The sequence below is a fragment of the Symphalangus syndactylus genome, chromosome 21 (genome assembly GCF_028878055.3).
Source record: "Symphalangus syndactylus isolate Jambi chromosome 21, NHGRI_mSymSyn1-v2.1_pri, whole genome shotgun sequence".
NCBI lineage: Eukaryota > Metazoa > Chordata > Mammalia > Primates > Hylobatidae > Symphalangus > Symphalangus syndactylus.
In genome coordinates, this window is record NC_072443.2 from 32,798,951 (window position 1) to 32,816,702 (window position 17,752).

General features: G+C 39.0%; 1 protein-coding gene across 2 annotated transcripts in view; it reads right to left on the bottom strand.

Annotated features, from left to right (window-relative positions):
• Window positions 1-10,360: 10,360 nt before the first annotated feature.
• GUCA1C (guanylate cyclase activator 1C) overlaps window positions 10,361-17,752 on the bottom strand; it is a 50,868-nt gene continuing 43,476 nt past the window's right edge. The window contains exon 4 of one of the 2 annotated variants that reach the window (XM_055259778.1): window positions 10,361-10,778. In XM_055259778.1, the coding sequence (XP_055115753.1) occupies window positions 10,585-10,778 (194 nt within the window). In that variant the 3' untranslated portion in view covers window positions 10,361-10,584. The remainder of the gene's footprint in view (window positions 10,779-17,752) is intronic. The other variant, XM_055259779.1, reaches the window with a different exon arrangement.

The window sequence follows — 17,752 nt, forward strand, 5'->3', positions numbered from 1 at the left end:
GAAAGGGGAAAATTAGCCACAATGCAGGCTGAACAGCCTCAGCTGATTCCACTGGGTGGCTCTGGAGATAAATGGCCGTTAGAGTGCTCAATATTGATCCAAAATAGCTGGGCCTTTATATGCTGCCGTTGATCAGTTAGTGAATGTGGGCCACCCACTCCTGCCATCCAGGGCTGTAAGCTTGAGTGAGGCAGCTTTGCACCCGAAGCAACCGCAGAAGGGGATGGCAGTTGGAGGTTGTCTACTGAAAACATTGTGACTGGCAGCAAGTCCTTCCTTAAAAGGGGATCTGGACAACATATCTCCATGTCCACTTCATCCTGAGTTATCAATAAACTAGAGATTTACAACTGTTACTTCCACAATTCATCATTCTTAGCATTTGGTGTGCATCCTTCCAGACCTTTCCCTCTGTATTAGTTTCCTGTTCTCTGTGTCTGTATGCATGGATGTGAGTGTATAAATGGCGTTATACAATAGGTTTTTTCATTCACCACGTCTCAGAGATCTATCTAGTTTGATTCTTTTGGATCTAGCACATCCCTAACAATATTCCATTTATGAGTATTGTTGAAGGTATAGCTGTTTGCCAATCCAGGATCTATTCTACCCTTCCTCCTTCCTCCTGATTTTATTTAGAATCACAACATGCCCACATAAAATGCTACATGCTCTCTTGTAGCTAGGGTGATATATGACACAGTTCTGGCCAAAATCTGGAAGTGGAGGTCACTATGTGAGGCTTTTAGAAAAGCTTTTCAAATGCCACTGACTCTGCTGTCACAGTGTCCTGTCCCTTCCTCCTTCCTTCTGAAACACAGTTGCGATGCTCAGAGAGAGGGGTCAGGAGCCTCCTGTGACCATGAGGTTGGGAGCAACACTTACGGGCAGCAAATCGGAAAGACAGAAGGAGTCTGACACTTGGATGATATTTTGAATTTGCTACACCAGCCCTGGACCAACTACCTCTAAATTCTGCAGTGTGAAAAAAAAATAATAATAATGCATTTGGTCAGAACACTCCAAATCAAATTATCTATTGTGTACAACAGGAACTAATCCCCAACTAATGCAAGTATATCTGTTTACTTACCTGTTCCAAATTGATAGACAATTTGTTTTCAACTTTCCCTCTTACAAACAAAGCTGCAATATGTATCCTTGTATATGTCTCCTTAAGCATATGTGTGAATGTTTCTCTAGAGTAGATTTAAAAAGGAGGAAACCCCGGCTGATAGGGTATGCACATATTTAATTTTAACCAGTGACCTGAGAGATTATGATATTTCCACAGCAGCGAATGAGGACTCTTCTTTGCCCTCATCCATCCTAGATACCAACTTTGATATTATTACTTTGTATTTTTTCCAATCCGACAATAAAACAATTATTGCTTTATTTTGTATTTTTCTGATTACCAGCGAGGCTAAATGTCTTCTCATGTTTCTGGGATAATTCTGTTTCCAAACTTTATGCATTTTTCCACATGGTTGCTTGTCTTTTTCTTACTGATTTTAGGAATTTTGCACTTGACATTTATCTTTCCCTCTGATATCATGATGTTTTAAACATATAATATAAAATTAAATTCTGGAATTTCAACAATTTTTTTCCTCAAGTTTAATTTTAGTTGATAATGTCTTAAAATTTGTTACTGTGATAATTACAATTATAAAAGTAACTTTTTTACAGTAAAGTTTCACTGGATCAACTGAGAGAAACCAGATTGAATGAGAGGAAAGCCCAATTTACAGACCAATAAATTAGTGATTATTAAATTGCATTAATCAGTAAATATTTGCTATAGTACTTCACTATTAAAAAGATATTTAAAATTAATAAACTGTTTAACTTTTAATAGGTATCGTCACATTATTCTAAAAACATTTTGCATATTCTACAGTGCAGAAATTTATCAAAATCTCCACCAAGGATCTTTTTGGAATTTGTACATCAAAATTTACAAAGTTGTTTATCTTAGTTCAATGTAACAAACATTTATTCAATGTAACTAAAAAGGTATACTAAGTGCAAGAAACCATGGCAAGGACACGTCAAATAAAAAGTCCGGTGTAAAAAAGATTGGAAGGATAATTGTAATAATTATAAGAACTAAAATGTACTGTTCATTTACAGTACATATCCAGGCACAATGCCAAGTTATTTACCTTCAATAAGGAGAAAATAGTGACAAATCAGAAACTGTCAATCTAGATAGATAGTTATCCTTGAAATAGAGTTTCTCTCTAAATCCTGTATATGAAATTCAAGAGTCAAGGAATCCCAGCACTTTGGGAGGCCGACGCGGGCGGGTCACGAGGTCAGGAGATCGAGACCACGGTGAAACCCCGTCTCTACTAAAAATACAAAAAATTAGCCGGGCGTGGTGGCGGGTGCCTGTAGTCCCAGCTACTAGGAGAGGCTGAGGCAGGAGAATGGCGTGAACCCGGGAGGCGGAGCTTGCAGTGAGCCGAGATTGCGCCACTGCACTCCAGCCTGGGCGACAGAGCAAGACTCCGTCTCAAAAAAAAAAAAAAAAAAAAAAAGAGTCAAGGAATCAAAATCTTTTGTCAATTTCCTTTCTGAATCCCTAGCAAATTATATTTTACCATATATGTTGGTAAATATTATGGAGTTATATAAGTTTCAAAGTGAACTTCAGTTTAGAAAGGTTTAAATTTTTCAAAATTTCTGGATAAGTAAAGTACAAATTAATGTTTATGGTACTTATGGTGCTCGTTTGGCCCTTAGCCAAATTAATCATGCGTTTAAGGCCCTTCTTTATAGAAGGCAGACAGCTGTAACTGGTTTTAGCTTGTGCTAGGTATGGTCTGAGGGTGCCTTATGCATATAATCAGCACCCAGAGATCCTAGAGTTTTCTAGCTCCATTACCCATTACAACTTTTCAACATGCCTTTCAAGCTGTTACTGTTCTTTGGGGAGGAGTACAACATGTTATAATTGAGAGTATGGGATTTAAGATAAAAAGCATATATTCAAGTCCTGATTTGGGGACTTAATGACCTAAAATCTCTTGAAATCATCTGAGCCTCAATTTTTTCATCTGTGAAGTAGGAAGCATAATAAAGCCTTCTTCATATAACTTCTATGAAGATCAGATGAAAAATGAGTGTGAATGTTCTCTGTAAATTGGAATGTACTGTACATGCTATTATTTGTGGTTGTTGAATTAAATAATTGCATTGAATGAATTCTGCCTCAAGGTGTTAAGTTTGCCTAGGTGGAGAAGAGAATCATTGAGATCTGTCAGCATCTCCTTTACGTCCCTGTGATAGCCATAGTGGCTCTATGTATACCTGCATCTCAATTATATCTGCATCAGTGCATCTTTATGTCTGTGTTAAAAGAGAGTGACGAAGCTACGACAAACTGGAAAATCCATTTTCTGCCTCGAGAAGGTTGTTGTTACTCAACAGCAGCTCACTAGTTGCTGCCCAGTATTGCCTCAGTCTTTAAATTTCAAGACAAGATAAAAAAATCCATGTGATTTTTTTTTAATTGTTAAAATATGCTGTGGGTACCATAAATGATTGGGTCTGGCCCATCAGCTTCTTGTTTGGGATTCACGGCCTAAAACCAATGCAGGCAGAGCTATGATACTTTCTTGTCCATTCTCTCTCGTGTCATTATTCAATCTTAGTCCTCTATGTTTTATCACTCCAATAGGAAAGCAAGGATTGTCTAGGCTGAGTCAGCATACAGGCTGTCATCCACTGGATCAGGTACCCAACCTTGGCTGCAAATTGGAATCACCCAAAGAGCTTTAAAAATTGCTGAAGTCTGGGTCTCAATCCCAGAGATTCTGATTCACATGGCCTCAGGTATAACCTGATCTTTGGGATTTTGTAAAGCCTCCTGAGAGATTCTAACGGGCAGCCAGGATTGTGGTCACTGAAGTGATGAAGGGAATTGGGAGCGTTCACCCAGTGCCTGGAGCAGTGGTTATTAGTAGGTGACTGGGGGTACATTCTCCAGCTGGCGGTGGGAAAGTGCCAAAGTCTTACGGGGATCATGTTAGCAATAGGAATAGTCCTGAGTACTTAGAGAAATGCTCATGGATGAATGAATGAATGGATAAAGAAAATAGATAAGAAAATTTCTTAAATAATATTTCTTTAAGTATTAATTCTTTAAGTACATATATACTTAAAGAAATATTATTCAGCCATGAAAATGGAGGAAATACTTCTATATGAGAAAAATGTGAATGAACCTTGAGGACTTTATGCAAAGTGAAATAAGCCAGACACAAAAAGACGAAAACTGCATTATCTCATTTGTACTTGGAATCTAAAACAGTCCAACTCAGAGAAGCAGAGTACGGTAGTGATTGCCAGGGGCTGTGGGGTCAGGGGAATTAGGAGATGTTTGTCAAAGGGTACAAACTTATAAAATGAATAGATTCTGGGGCTCCATTGTACAGCATAGCAACTATAATTAATAATACTGTATTATATGCTTGAAAATTGCTAAAAGAGTGTTCTTGGCCCAGCACGGTGGCTCACGCCTGTAATCTCAGCACTTGGGGAGGCTGAGGCGGGCAGATCACAAAGTCAGGAGATCGAGATCATCCTGGCTAACATGGTGAAACCCCGTCTCTACTAAAAATATTAAAAAAAAAAAAAATTAGCCAGGTGTGGTGGCGGGCGCCTGTAGTCCCAGCTACTCTGGAGGCTGAGGCAGGAGAATGGCTTGAACCCGGGAGGCAGAGCTTGCAGTGAGCCGAGATCGCACCACTGCACTCCAGCCTGCGTGCGACAGAGCGAGACTCTATCTCAAAAAAAAAAAAAAAAAAGAGTGTTCTCACCACAGACACATGTGAGGTGATGTGAGGTGTGTTAATTAACTTAATTGTGGTAATCATTTCACAATGTATACACATATAAAATCATCGTGTTGTATCTCTTAAACATGTACAATTTTAATTCATCAATTTTACCTCAATAAATCTAGGGGTAAAGTCCTAATAGGAAAAGACTTCTACAGTATTTTAGACCATGCTTAAATTTAAAAACATTTTTCAGACAATGCTTAAAATTTGCATTAATTCTACAATAGTTTGTTTCTACAGTATTTAACAAAAGGTGCTTTGCTTTACTTTGTCATTCACTTAGCTCTCTACCATATGTGACGTGGAATGAGGCTCAGTACTTCTGTAACTTCAGCACCATGTGCTATTCTCGCCTGTCCAGCTCTCTGCCTTCTGGAAACAGAACTCCTCCCTGCTGTAGGAAACCCATTTCTGAGATTCAGGTGAGGCTGAGGATGGCTCCCCACACAGCCTGCCCCATCCCACAATATACACCAAGACAAAGAAGGTGTGTGTGAGAGCAAGGCTAGACATACCTTCCACCTTCCTAGGCACAGTGGCTGATAGAGACAATAGTCCTAAGCAGCACAGGCTTCCCTCAGATTTGACACATGGGCGTTGGTGGAGGGGGTGGGATGAAGGGACTGTTTTCCGTGGGGATGGAGAATTGGGTTAGATTCATTTGTGGCCATCTATCTCAGCCTTAGGGAGGACACTGAAGAAGAGTATGAGGCCAGCGTACAGAGAGAGAACAAAGATGAGAGATCCAGAGAGCTGATAACATCATCATTTGAGCCCTTGTATCCAGCTGTCTGAATGTTTAAGTTACATGTGTGAGGATATTTTCCTCTTTGCTGAAGCTATGTCAAGCTAGGATTCTGCTGTTGACTGTTCTACTGAAAGTAATTCTTATCCTCCACTCCTAAGCTGATGTAAGCAAAGTCATCAATTTACCTGAAATCATGATATAAACACCTGCTAAAATAGGACTGGAATGCAGCGGCTCGATCTAGGCTCACTGCAAGCTCTGCCTCCCAGGTTCAAGCGATTCTCCTCCCTCAGCCTCCAGAGTAGCTGGGACTACAGGCGCCCACCACCACGCCTGCCTAATTTTTTTTTATTATTATCTTAGTAGAAATGGGGTTTCACTATGTTGCCCAGGCTGGTCTCGAACTCCTGAGCTCAGGCAATCCACCCCCCTCGGCCTCCCAAAGTGCTAGGATTACAGGTGTGAGCCACCACCGTGCCCGGCCGAGAGCTTTATCTTTCATACCAGATTAATATTTTATCAGAAAAGAATCCTCCACATAGAAAAATAAACTGTATACCAATTAGACCAGACAGTAAATCTAGAGAGATCCAAGCTCTGGTCAGGTCCAGCTCTACTCTTTTTACAAGACCTAGGAGAGGAGCTCACAGAGATAAAAGAGGAAGATACACTCAGTGTGCTGTTGTTACAGCTCACATTTTTTCTCTTTCACTTTTACATTTTTGTCTTTCACTTTTCTTTCCCCTAACTGACCTATAAATTCAATGTTATTCTCATAGACAATCCCAGCAGTGGTTTTGTGAAAACCGGCAAGCTGACTTTACATTTAGCATAAAAATACCAAGGGTCAGGTATAGCCAAGGAAATTGCAAGAAGAAAAAAGAAAGCAGATATCAGATATCAAGACTTATTGTAATGTTACAGTAATTTACAGAGTATGGTATTGATGCAGGAATAGACAAATAGATCAATAAAACTGAACAGGGCATTTATTTTTTTAACCTTTAAACTAATTTTAGATTTACAGAAAAGTTGTAAAAACAGTACAAAGAATTCCTTTATATCTGTCAACCCCCTTCTCTGAATGTTACCATCAGATTGATTTTTTCTAAAGCAACTTTAAATTTGACGTATAAAATTGTTTCTAAGTTTTGTTTTAATTTGTAGGTTTTTTTCTTATCATCTGTGACCTTAAAATATTTTTTGTATGTTTAGTAGTCAGTGTATTTCCTCCTTTGCAAAACTATCCTGATAGTTTCCCCATCTTTGGAATCTTCGTGTTGTTCTTGTGAATTTGTCTAAGGTTTTGTATTTTAAATGTGTTAGATGTTTCTCATACTTGTACAAATGAATTTAACTTTTTCTTTTCTTTTTAATTTTTGGATTACATACTTTTGTGTTAAGTATTTTAAAAATCTATTTATATTTTGAGAACCATTTTGTGTTTAGTGGTGGTACATCATTCTAGTTTTCAGGATATATTTTGAATTCTGGAAAAAGCCAGAAACAATTTGTAATCAAGTCAGGTGACCAGAGTACAGATAAACAAATGTTACTGTGGTAAGAAAACTGCAAATCAAAAACCAAAACCATCAGCAGCTGGGATGATAATATGATGATAACATTATGATTTTCTTGTGTGATCAAGCAACTGCTTAAAAGCCAATTCCAAAAATATTTTTTAAATGGCAGCATCAGTTGGATGATATGAGATCCCATGGAAGTTAATTTCAAGGATAATAGAAAAAACTATTTTCAAAACTACTTTCCCCATTATGATTTCTGCGATCTAATGAAGGGACACATAGTATGAAAGACTCTGCAAAAGAAATTGAGTTTTGTTAGCTCTGTCACTTTTAAGGTGTATAATTATTGACAAGGTTTTTATTTCCTCTATTCATTCAACATATTTGTTAAGTGCCTACTATGTGCTAGGCTGCGTCATAAGTACTGAGGATCTATTAATAAACTAAAGAGCCAAAAATCTTTGCCTTGTAGAATTCATATTCCAGAGAAGAGAAACAAAGAATAAACAAAATAAGCAATGGTATAGTAGGTTAGAAGGTAGCAAACACTACCTTCTAACACTACTTCTAAAATTGAGTAGGGTAGGAGGATAGAGGGTGTGAGGGTGAAGGAAATGGACTTTTGCAATTTAGAAAGTTGGTCAGGAAAGGCCTCATTGAGGAGGTTACAATTAGGAAAAGCTTCAGTGGAGCAAAAGCTTGATGGAAGTGAAAGAAAAAGTCATGTTGATATTCTAGAAGTAAATATCCCAGGCCGAGGATAGCAAGAGCCAAGTCCCTGAGGAGTGCTGTGCTTGGAGTGGTTTAGAAGTGGCCTCTGTGGCTGAAGCGGAGTGAATGAGGGCAAGAGTAGCAGCAAATGAAGCGAGAAAAATAAGGCGAGAAGAGCGGGTAGATTACGTAAAGCCCTAAAGGCCACTCTGAGAACTTTGACTTTTATCTTGAATGAAAATAGGAGCCACACGGGAGTTTTAAATCAGGCTCTGCCTTACGCTTTTTAAAAACAATAATATGTATTTTTATTATAGCATAATTTTTTTTCACTCGGCAACCACTCATGAACATTTTCTTGTGTCAGTATACATTTTATCTATAGGTAAGATTATTTTTTCTTTTTTTAATTTATGCATAATAGATGTACATAGTTTGGGGGTACATGTAATAATTTGATATATTCATATAACTTGTAAAGATCAAGTCAGTGTGCCTTATGCTTTCATTGGGTCACTCTGGCTGCTCTATTGAGAATAGACTGTGGAGGGACAAGGGTTGAAGTAGGGAGATTGTTTAGGAAATCACTAGAATAATCCAGATGAGACATAGTGACAGCCTAGCACAGGCCAGTACTTACTCTGGAATTTTGCTGAGCAGACTTATTTAATCCTAATAGTCCAGAGATGTTGCTGTTATCCCCATTTAATTTTGGTAGCTGAGACTCAAAGAAGTTTTGTCATTTCCCCAGAGTCACAAAGTACATGCTATTAGAACATGCTAATAGAACTTGATTCAGACCCAGGCTTGCCTGACTCCCAAGCCCTTCTCTTGTATTCCAACTTGCTGCCTGCTGTTCCTGCCAATGTCCCAACTTCCTCCTTGCACTCTCCCATCCATCATCTCCTTCTCTTTCCTCTGAGTGGGGTGTGCAGAGGTGGTTGAGTCCTGGGACAGAGGAACAGAAGGGCCCTGAGTGCCCATGAAAGATGGGTGGAGGGGAGGATGTTGAGGTTACAAAGTCCACTGAGTTGAAAGGATCTATGAATACAATACAATGCCTGGAGTGAGAATGGTGCCACCAGTAGTGAAAATAGCCAGGCCAGGGAGGGAAGCATTGGATGGGAATTCTGTAAGCGAAAGCCAAGACGGGGTGAACTTGGGAAGCAACACCTTCTGCCTTGAAACTGCTGCCTTTTCCCTAAATTGGTTGAGATACCTTGAGAAAGATTAAGCTACAAGGAAAATGAGTTCTGTTTAGCATTATCCTTATACCTTGCATTTGCAAATCTTAACAATACATGGAACATTGGACAGTTTAAGGCACAATGTCATCTGGCAACACAACAACTTCGTGGGATTGTTTACCTTGCTGATATTCTGGCTCTTATAATGATGTTTCCCTTTTCACTTCTAGGAGTCTCAGAGTCCAAAGAGTAACCCACCTTACCCACCTTTTGCAAATGAGTAAACTTTGTGTCACCACGGCTACAATAATTTTCCTTGCATTATCTGTGATAATTTTATTTCAACATTTTATCTTGCATTGCATACATCTTTGTGAATCTCCTCGAAATCTTTTGGAAAAAAATTCCGAGGACGTTTCTCCCTCCATCTATATGTTCATCTAAATGTTCATCTATATCTTTTTCTTGACCTCCATTTATACTTCATTTCTACTGCCATTTATTTCCTCCGTGCCTCCGTTTCTGCACTGATCTGCTCGGACAGCTGTGAGGGAGAAATGGATAGTCCAACTCTGTCTTTGTAGTCTTCCAGTTGTGTGTTTTTAACCCAAATTTGAATATGAAAGCCTAATTATGAAGCTTTTGACATAAAGATGGTTCACATCTGGTCTTAGAAACCTCCACTGTGTTTCTACAAGAAAGCCAGTCGTTGACAGACATACTAATGGGCCTGTGATACAGAACTCAAGCCTTAAAAAGTTCTAACCCATCAAGAAATCCCATTCATCATTTCATTTTCTGGAAAGGATATAAAAAATGAAATGTCAGAGCTATAATGTCAGGACCGTTTAAAATGTCAAGTGCTTGTTGTTGCATAGCCTGGCTGTCTGCTGTTCTGATCAAACCTCCAACTGGCATAATAATTACAGATGATACATCACATTTTCATGCACAACTGGACGCAAATTTATAACGAATCATATGAAAACATTCTCACTGCCCAGCCTGAAGTTTTCTCCTCTTACTACATAGCTTAAGATTTTTCTTTTGAAGCGGAGCGTCATTACTAATGCAAGACAGCATTCACGAATGAGAAATAAGCGCAGAAAAAAAAGTTTCTCAAATAAGCCAGAACTCAGTCATTTATAATATACAGATGCAACAAGAGCAAAGAGGCAGCAAACACATTTACCACATGAATGTTTAATCTAAGGATGCTAAACTGTGGAGACACTTTCCAACTGATAATCCAGATCTATTCTAAGGTGTAGATTAAGTGCACAAGGAAACACATATGAGAGTTCTAATTTGAACGGATAGGTATGGAGACAATCCTTCAGTGTAATCATTATGTTTTAATCTGCAGAGAGAGCACAGAAAAGCAACAATGCATCTGTTTAGGATCTTTATGGAAGTCTCTATTGGATTAAAATAAGTGCTATATTCACAAGCCTATATGAATTATAACAAAGACCTGAAATCAACAGCATGTACATGGTGAAGATTCTATTTCTTCTCTACTGAAATGTTGTGCTCATTGATAGCTGGGAAAGGTATTCTCACAGATACTTCATTTTCACCTTCCCTAGACCAGCCTTGTCAGGAGATTTGGAGGAGTCTGTCTCCGTGTCTGGCTGCTTCCCATTACAGATTACTCTCAGCACATTGGAGAAGTCGAAGCTCTTGTAAACAATCTCCAGGAGATCCTGATCTTTTGCCATGCCATTGATAAATTCTTCTAAAGTCAATTCTCCTGGAAAATAATAAACAGTTAATAAGAGGCTTTGTCTATACCACTCACTGGCACAAATGATATACTCACTGGTATGTTGATTGATATTCTTTTGATATCCTTTCCCCTCAGCCAGACTCTAAGATCTTTGAAGATCTTCATTTAAAAAAAAAAAAAAAAAGCATTCACTGGTGCTGTTGCCAATGAAAATAAAGATAGTAAAACTATTTTTATGTTTAGTTGAAAATATCAGGTAATGCCCCAGATGAAATAAGAGCACATATACAATTATATCTCTGCACAGTATTGGTTTTTGGACTTTTAATCTTGAAGATATGACCAAGTCTTAGGAGCACGATAGATGGGAGATTTTTAAGATCAAGACAAAATGACTACTCACGAGGCTATTTTCAATATTCTTCTCTCTGAAGAAATAATTCTTGGGACTGTCTAAAGCTGTGAGAAAGCTTCAACATGTGTTCATTCCACAAGTTATTTCTGCTCATTAGTTCTCTTCTCTTTTTCTGGTTTTTGAGTCCTAATTTTATCACCTTGACTTATGCCTTAGGTCTGTGCTGGCCAGCCCAGTGCTGTAAATTTATCACCTTACATCCATGTGTCCTGGCTGCCATGTTTTTCTACTACCTTCATCCCACAAGATGACTTTTAAACATTTTTGGGGAGGTGGAATTCTCTGTTGATATAAATCATTTGGGTTTGGATTATGAGTGTGTTCAAGTTGAAGGGTACAAATGCAGTTACTGATCTCAAAGAGACTGTACCCAGGTAAGGTTTGTGGGTGGATAGATCAGCCAAAGACAGATCGAGTACATTCAAGAACTGGAGAAAGTACATTCAAGGAAGGAAGTCAACAGGGACTGAAGTCAGGTGTTAGGCTGTACCTATACTTTTTAATGGAGAAGACAAATATCTAAAATACCACAATATTGATTCAAATGTCAAAAAGCATGAATCATCATATATTCGTAAGACACCTCCCTTTTGGTTTCAATGCAAAATGCTAAAATGCATTTTTTAAGAGAAAAATCTAATCTGTGTTCCTTATATTTTGCTTATGCCGAAGAAAGGTCTATGAAAAACCTTAGTTAACAGCAGTCAGGAGTAGGGCCCCACGTGTGTCACAGAAAAGGTACAATTGTGGAATAAACCATAGGGAGTAGAGAAGGTTGCAAATTTTTAAAAGTGGTATGTGTGTGGCAGGGGAGAGTCCCATGGGTCAGTGGCAATGGGGCAGGGAACCTCAAACAATCACGGAATAACCGCCCTTTGCAAAAGAAAATCACAGCTGGTAAATTCCCAACCCCAAAGACTTTTCAAATTTAGTGGGGCTCAGCATGACCAAGAGAGAAGTGGAAGTGGAGCTGGAGACAGTTTTGACTGTTTAGTTATAAAACTTCTCTGCTATAACTATAGCTATAGAAGAGGCAGCATCTGAAAGAACCGGGATATAGTAGTGGTCTCAGTTGAAAAGCAATGCAGGTTACTGACATGGAAAAGAGAGAAAAGATGGAAGTACTCACTGCTGTTTTTTCACTTCCTTCAAAACACTTGTGAACTCTGCTTATTAACTTTTTTCATGTTATCTAACCACTTACCATAAAAAAAAATCTCTGTTCCAAATCATCAAACTCTACCTATAGTTACATGTTTACTATACCTAAACTACTTCTTTTAAAATTTTCTTCACTGTTTCCCTCTAGCACTCAACATTCATTCATTTATTCATCACGTTTATTAAGCCCTAACCACAATTACCATTTTCTATTACCACACAGCTACCGCCACCATAGCCGACTACACTGCTATGAATATGGTAGGTGCTCAGAAGGCACACACTGACTAAGTGCCTTCCTTTATCTGATGTTCTTTAACATTGCTTCCTATTCTGCTTTACTTTGACTGTGGGTTTAGGCCCCAACAAATTAAAAGAATGGGCTTCCGTATTTCCCTAGAGTCACCTGTGGAGGTCCAGAAGCTTCCCACTAAAGAATCTACCAGCAAGGCCACGAGCGGTGGCTCACGCCTGTAAACCCAGCACTTTGGGAGGCCAAGGCGGGCGGATCACGAGGTCAGGAGTTCCAGACCAGTCTGGCCAACATAGTGGAACCCCATCTCTATTAAAAATACAAAAAATTAGCCGGGCGTGGTGGTGGGCGCCTGTAGTCCCAGCTACTCGGGAGGCTGAGGCAGGAGAATGGCGTGAACCCGAAGGCGGAGCTTGCAGTGAGCCGAGATGGCACCACTGCACTCCAGCCTGGGCGACAGAGCAAGACTCCGTCTAAAAAAAAACAAAAAAAACCAAACCAATGCCTGTGAGATGATAGAGCAGGAAGATCATGGGACTTAGAAGGAATCTAAGTCATTACTGAGTTTTTATTACTTTGTATAAGTAACAAAAACGTTATATATGTGTTTTATATATACGGACACATTTCAATGTTTATATACAGACACGTTTCAATTTTTTTTTTTTTTTTTTTTTTTTTTTGAGACAGAGTCTCCCTCTGTCGCCCAGGCTGGAGTGCAGTGGCACGATCTCGGCTCACTGCAAGCTCCGCCTCCCGGGTTCACACCATTCTCCTGCCTCAGCCTCCCGAGTAGCTGGGACTACAGGCACCCGCCACTACGCCCAGCTAGTATTTTCTAATTTTTGGTAGAGACAGGGGTTTCACCATGTTAGCCAGGCTGGTCTCCATCTCCTGACCTCGTGATCCGCCCACCTCGGCCTCTCAAAGTGCTGGGATTACAGGCGTGAGCCACTGCACCTGGCCGACACATCTCAATTTTCGTAAGACATTATTCGGAAACTTCACGATTTTATTTTTATAAGTTGAAACATATATAATTGGAATCTACGTTATTTAGGGCTACTTGTTGTATTGGTGGGTGCATTCTGTACGTCTGGGGACCCTGAAGGTCAGTATCACTGGTGCTCTTTCAGCACTCACTACCAATTTCAGGAGTTTCATTAGTAATAGAATAGCTACCCAGGAATATTTTACTTAGTCCTGTTTTTGCAATCCGGTTACCTGTTGATATTCCTAAATCATGCATTTCTTCCCATTTACATCTTAAATAATCTTTTATAACAAAACAAAACATTCTCCCTCACCCCCACCTCCCCCCAAAAAAGCAGAATTTACTGTGCATTCCTACATTAGCATTTCTGGTCTAAAGAAGTCATCCTGGTTTTAAAAGAAATCAGCCTGTGTAGAGGATTTTTTTAAATTTTAATTTCTTTTCATTATAACTTCATAAAATATTGAGCTAGGGCTGGAACAGTAGCAAAGATAGGGTGGAGAAGATTCAGGAGATGAGAATAACCAAGTTTTCAAGGGAGGATGCTGGGGAAGATTTTGAATGACACAGAATTGTGTTTATTAGCAAGGTGGCACTAGAAGCGTTTAGCGACATTTTATAGCAGAGCTTTAGCATGCAGTAGTTTCTTTTCCTCTCCGTGGAAACTCAGTTCCCTCTTATCTCCTGGTAATTCTCAGTTTCCCAGTTTGATTCAATGTGACCCTCGTGGCTTTTCACAATGTTCCAGTCTAAAGCACTGGTCTTTCTTGTTAGTTAATCAATAACATTAATTTATGTCTTGCCTATGTTTTTTTTACCCAAAATATCTGCTCAATAATCACCCTTTTTGGCCGGGCACGGTGGCACATGCCTGTAATCCCTGCACTTCGGGAGGCCGAGGCGGGTGGATTGCCTGAGGTCAGGAGATTGAGACTAGCCTGGCCAATATGGTGAAACCCCGTTTCTACTAAAAATACAAAAATTAGCCGGGTGTGGTGGCAGGCGCCTGTAATCCCAGCTACTCGGGAGGCTGAGGCAGGAGAATCACTTGAACCCAGGAGGCGGAGGTTGCCGTGAGCCGAGTAGTGCCATTGCACTCCAGCCTGGTGACAGAGAAAGACTCCGTCTCAATAATAATAATAATCACCCTTTTCATTTCCTCTTTGCCTCTTTTCACCTTCACCATTTGTTATTATGAGCCACTTAAGTCTCCCTTATCCCTGTGCCTTATTTGGCTCTGTGTGAGACTTACCGAGGCACTTTCTGCACTTGATGTTGTGAACATCTATAAATCTCCCTAAATCATGTCAAGAATGATGCCTAAATAGAGCATGGTAGACTATGGATTGCTATTCTTCTGGTGGTAAAGCCTGCAGAATTCCACACTTAATCATTTTTCCTGACTTGTCTTGTTGTCTTCTCTGTTTTCATTTTTCAGTAATACTGAATGTTTAGCTTCAATTTTCTGCCTCTGTCTCTTCAAGCTCTCTTTCCTGATGCTTTTGTTCATAATATAAAAATAAAACTAATTTGTTAAATTATAACAATAATATGTCCTCATGATTAAAATATTGAACAATACAGAAAGATGTAATGAAAAGAAAAAAATTCCCCTTAAACCTCTTTCTGGCACCTGGTCTGATTTCCCAAAGGTAATTAACTCCTGCTAACTGATCCAGGTTTATATTTTAGGAAGTTTTTAACATATATGCATATATTTGTTAATTTCCAAAAAAAAAATTCTAGATACATTTCTTCCTATAGAATTTCATATTGTTTCTTGATTTAATCTTTTCTTTATTTCTTATATGACATCTTCTTAGCAGACACTCTTCCATTTCACAGTTATTTATAGAGCACCTACTATGTGCCAGCATAGGAAATATCAAAGTACACCAAACAGAAATGGTTCTTGCCTTCATGGAGCTCATAGCTCTTCATCTTGTTATAAATCTAGCATTAATCCTGTACCTTTATTTTGCTTAACCTTCTAACTTTGATTTGCTATTATGCGAATTATGTTTAGACTATTTCACAACTGTTGTGCATTTTTCTGTCACAACAGATGTGATGTTGACCATTCTTTTGCAAACAATTAACATTCAAATTGGGATTTTCGTATATGTACCTAAAGTCTTTTTAGTTGTATCTTTGTGTGCTGTGATCATCTTTACCTTTGGTTTCAATATTCATTAGATTATCGGCATAATGATGTGCTTGCTTTTATTTTGAGAAATAAAATATATATATATATATATATATATGTGTGTCGGTGTATAGTCAACAGCATTTTGGCATACTTAATTGAGCATCTCTATTTCTATCAATGCTGATGTTTTGATAACAATGATAATGAACAATAAAAAATTATATTTGAGGTATACAGAGTTGAGCTTTCACAAATGTGAATACACATTCTCCTCTGTGGTGCTAACTCTCCCTTTATTTGTAAATGAAGCACTTCATATTATTCTTCTCTGTCAAATACTGGCCAAATACTTTTGTACTTCTGCAAATATCAACCTTTTAGGTCTTCATCGCTTTTTCTTCCTTGTCTTAGGTTACACTGGGCTGTCTCTGTCCACCAGCACATCTGTTAGCATCTTTTTCTTGATGTATGGAATGATCCGGCTGTCTCTTGATGAAATGATGTAACAGCTGTCAATAATTTTTATACAAAAGCAAGTTCTATCAGTTTTAGTTCTGCATATGCATTTGCTAAAAAAAAGTGATTCATAGTTACTCCAAAGTGTATATGGATGTGGATGTATCTTTTTTTTACTTAAAATACAAGTTTTTGGGGCTGGGCACAGTGGCTCACGCCTGTAATCCCAGCACTTTGGGAGGCTGAGGCGGGTGGATCACAAGGTCAGGAGTTCAAGACCAGCCTGGCCAATATGGTGAAACCCCGTCTCTACTAAAAAATACAAAAATTAGCCGGGCATGGTGTGGGGAGCCTGTAGTCCAAGCTACTTGGGACGCTGAGGCAGAAGAATTGCTTGAACCCAGGAAGCGGAGGTTGCAGTGAGCCGAGACCACACCACTGCACTCCAGTCTGGGTGACAGAGCGAGCCGAGACCGCACCACTGCACTCCAGTCTGGGCGACAGAGAGAGACTCAATCTTAAATAATAATAATAATAATAATAATACCAGTTTTTATAAGAGGAAACAATTAGTGTATTTAGTTTTATAAACTATTCTAGAAACCATAATTCATCCCCTTTTTTCTGTCGTTGACTTATTCTTGTAGGTCAAAGAGCTCATCTCTCTAACTTCAGGTAGCCTCAGCTATTGCCCAGGCGCAATTTCTCTTTTCTGAATTCACATCTCTTTTAACACAGCCCTTTCTATTTCAAGTTCCTTTCTAATCACAGTCCCCATTTTATCTATTCCTTATACTTTGCCCTTGGGGAATCTTCTTGGATAGTAAACAAAAAGTCCTGAATCATATTCATGTTTTCTGGAATACATTATCTGTGTCCTCAAACTAATAGAATCTTAGTTTTTTCCTAAGAATGCCAAAATCTTCGTACTTCTCTGAGGAAGGTCACTTTCCTATTCCCCGCACTCCTAGCACTAGAAGCAGTGTTCATGGATATTATCAAACATTCTTGATCTGCCCTTTTGAAAGTCACTGTATAAACCAAGTCTTAAAACTTTGTGATGTCCCGTCTACTTCCAGAGTACTCATTCTTCTACATCAATGCTTTCAGCCCCAGGCTGAAATGGATGATTTACTCTACTCCAATCCCTGCCATCTTGCAGCACCTCCAAGATTAAAAACAAAGTGAAACGGAATAAAATCTACAGCATTTCTCCAGTTCGATGACCACCATTTTCAGTTGCATATTCCAAATAAAGTCTTCATTGTCCTCATCAGACCCTCCACCCTCCATTTCTCTGGTCCTTTCCTAGCTGCACTTAGCCTCCTTATCTACTCTGGGTAGTCTGACTCTGTTTCTTACAAGCTTTCACATGTACTGGCATGTTTCATTATTTGATGCCAGTATACTAGTAAGTGAGCATACTGAATTGAGATTCAGGAGAGGCAGATCTACACTGAAGTCCTTAAGAGAAGAAGATTGATGCGACTGATGCATCTTCAAATTGCTTTCTTGAGCGGTATACTCTTGTCCAGTAGTTTGGCTTTCTTGCAGCAGTGGCTGCATTTGA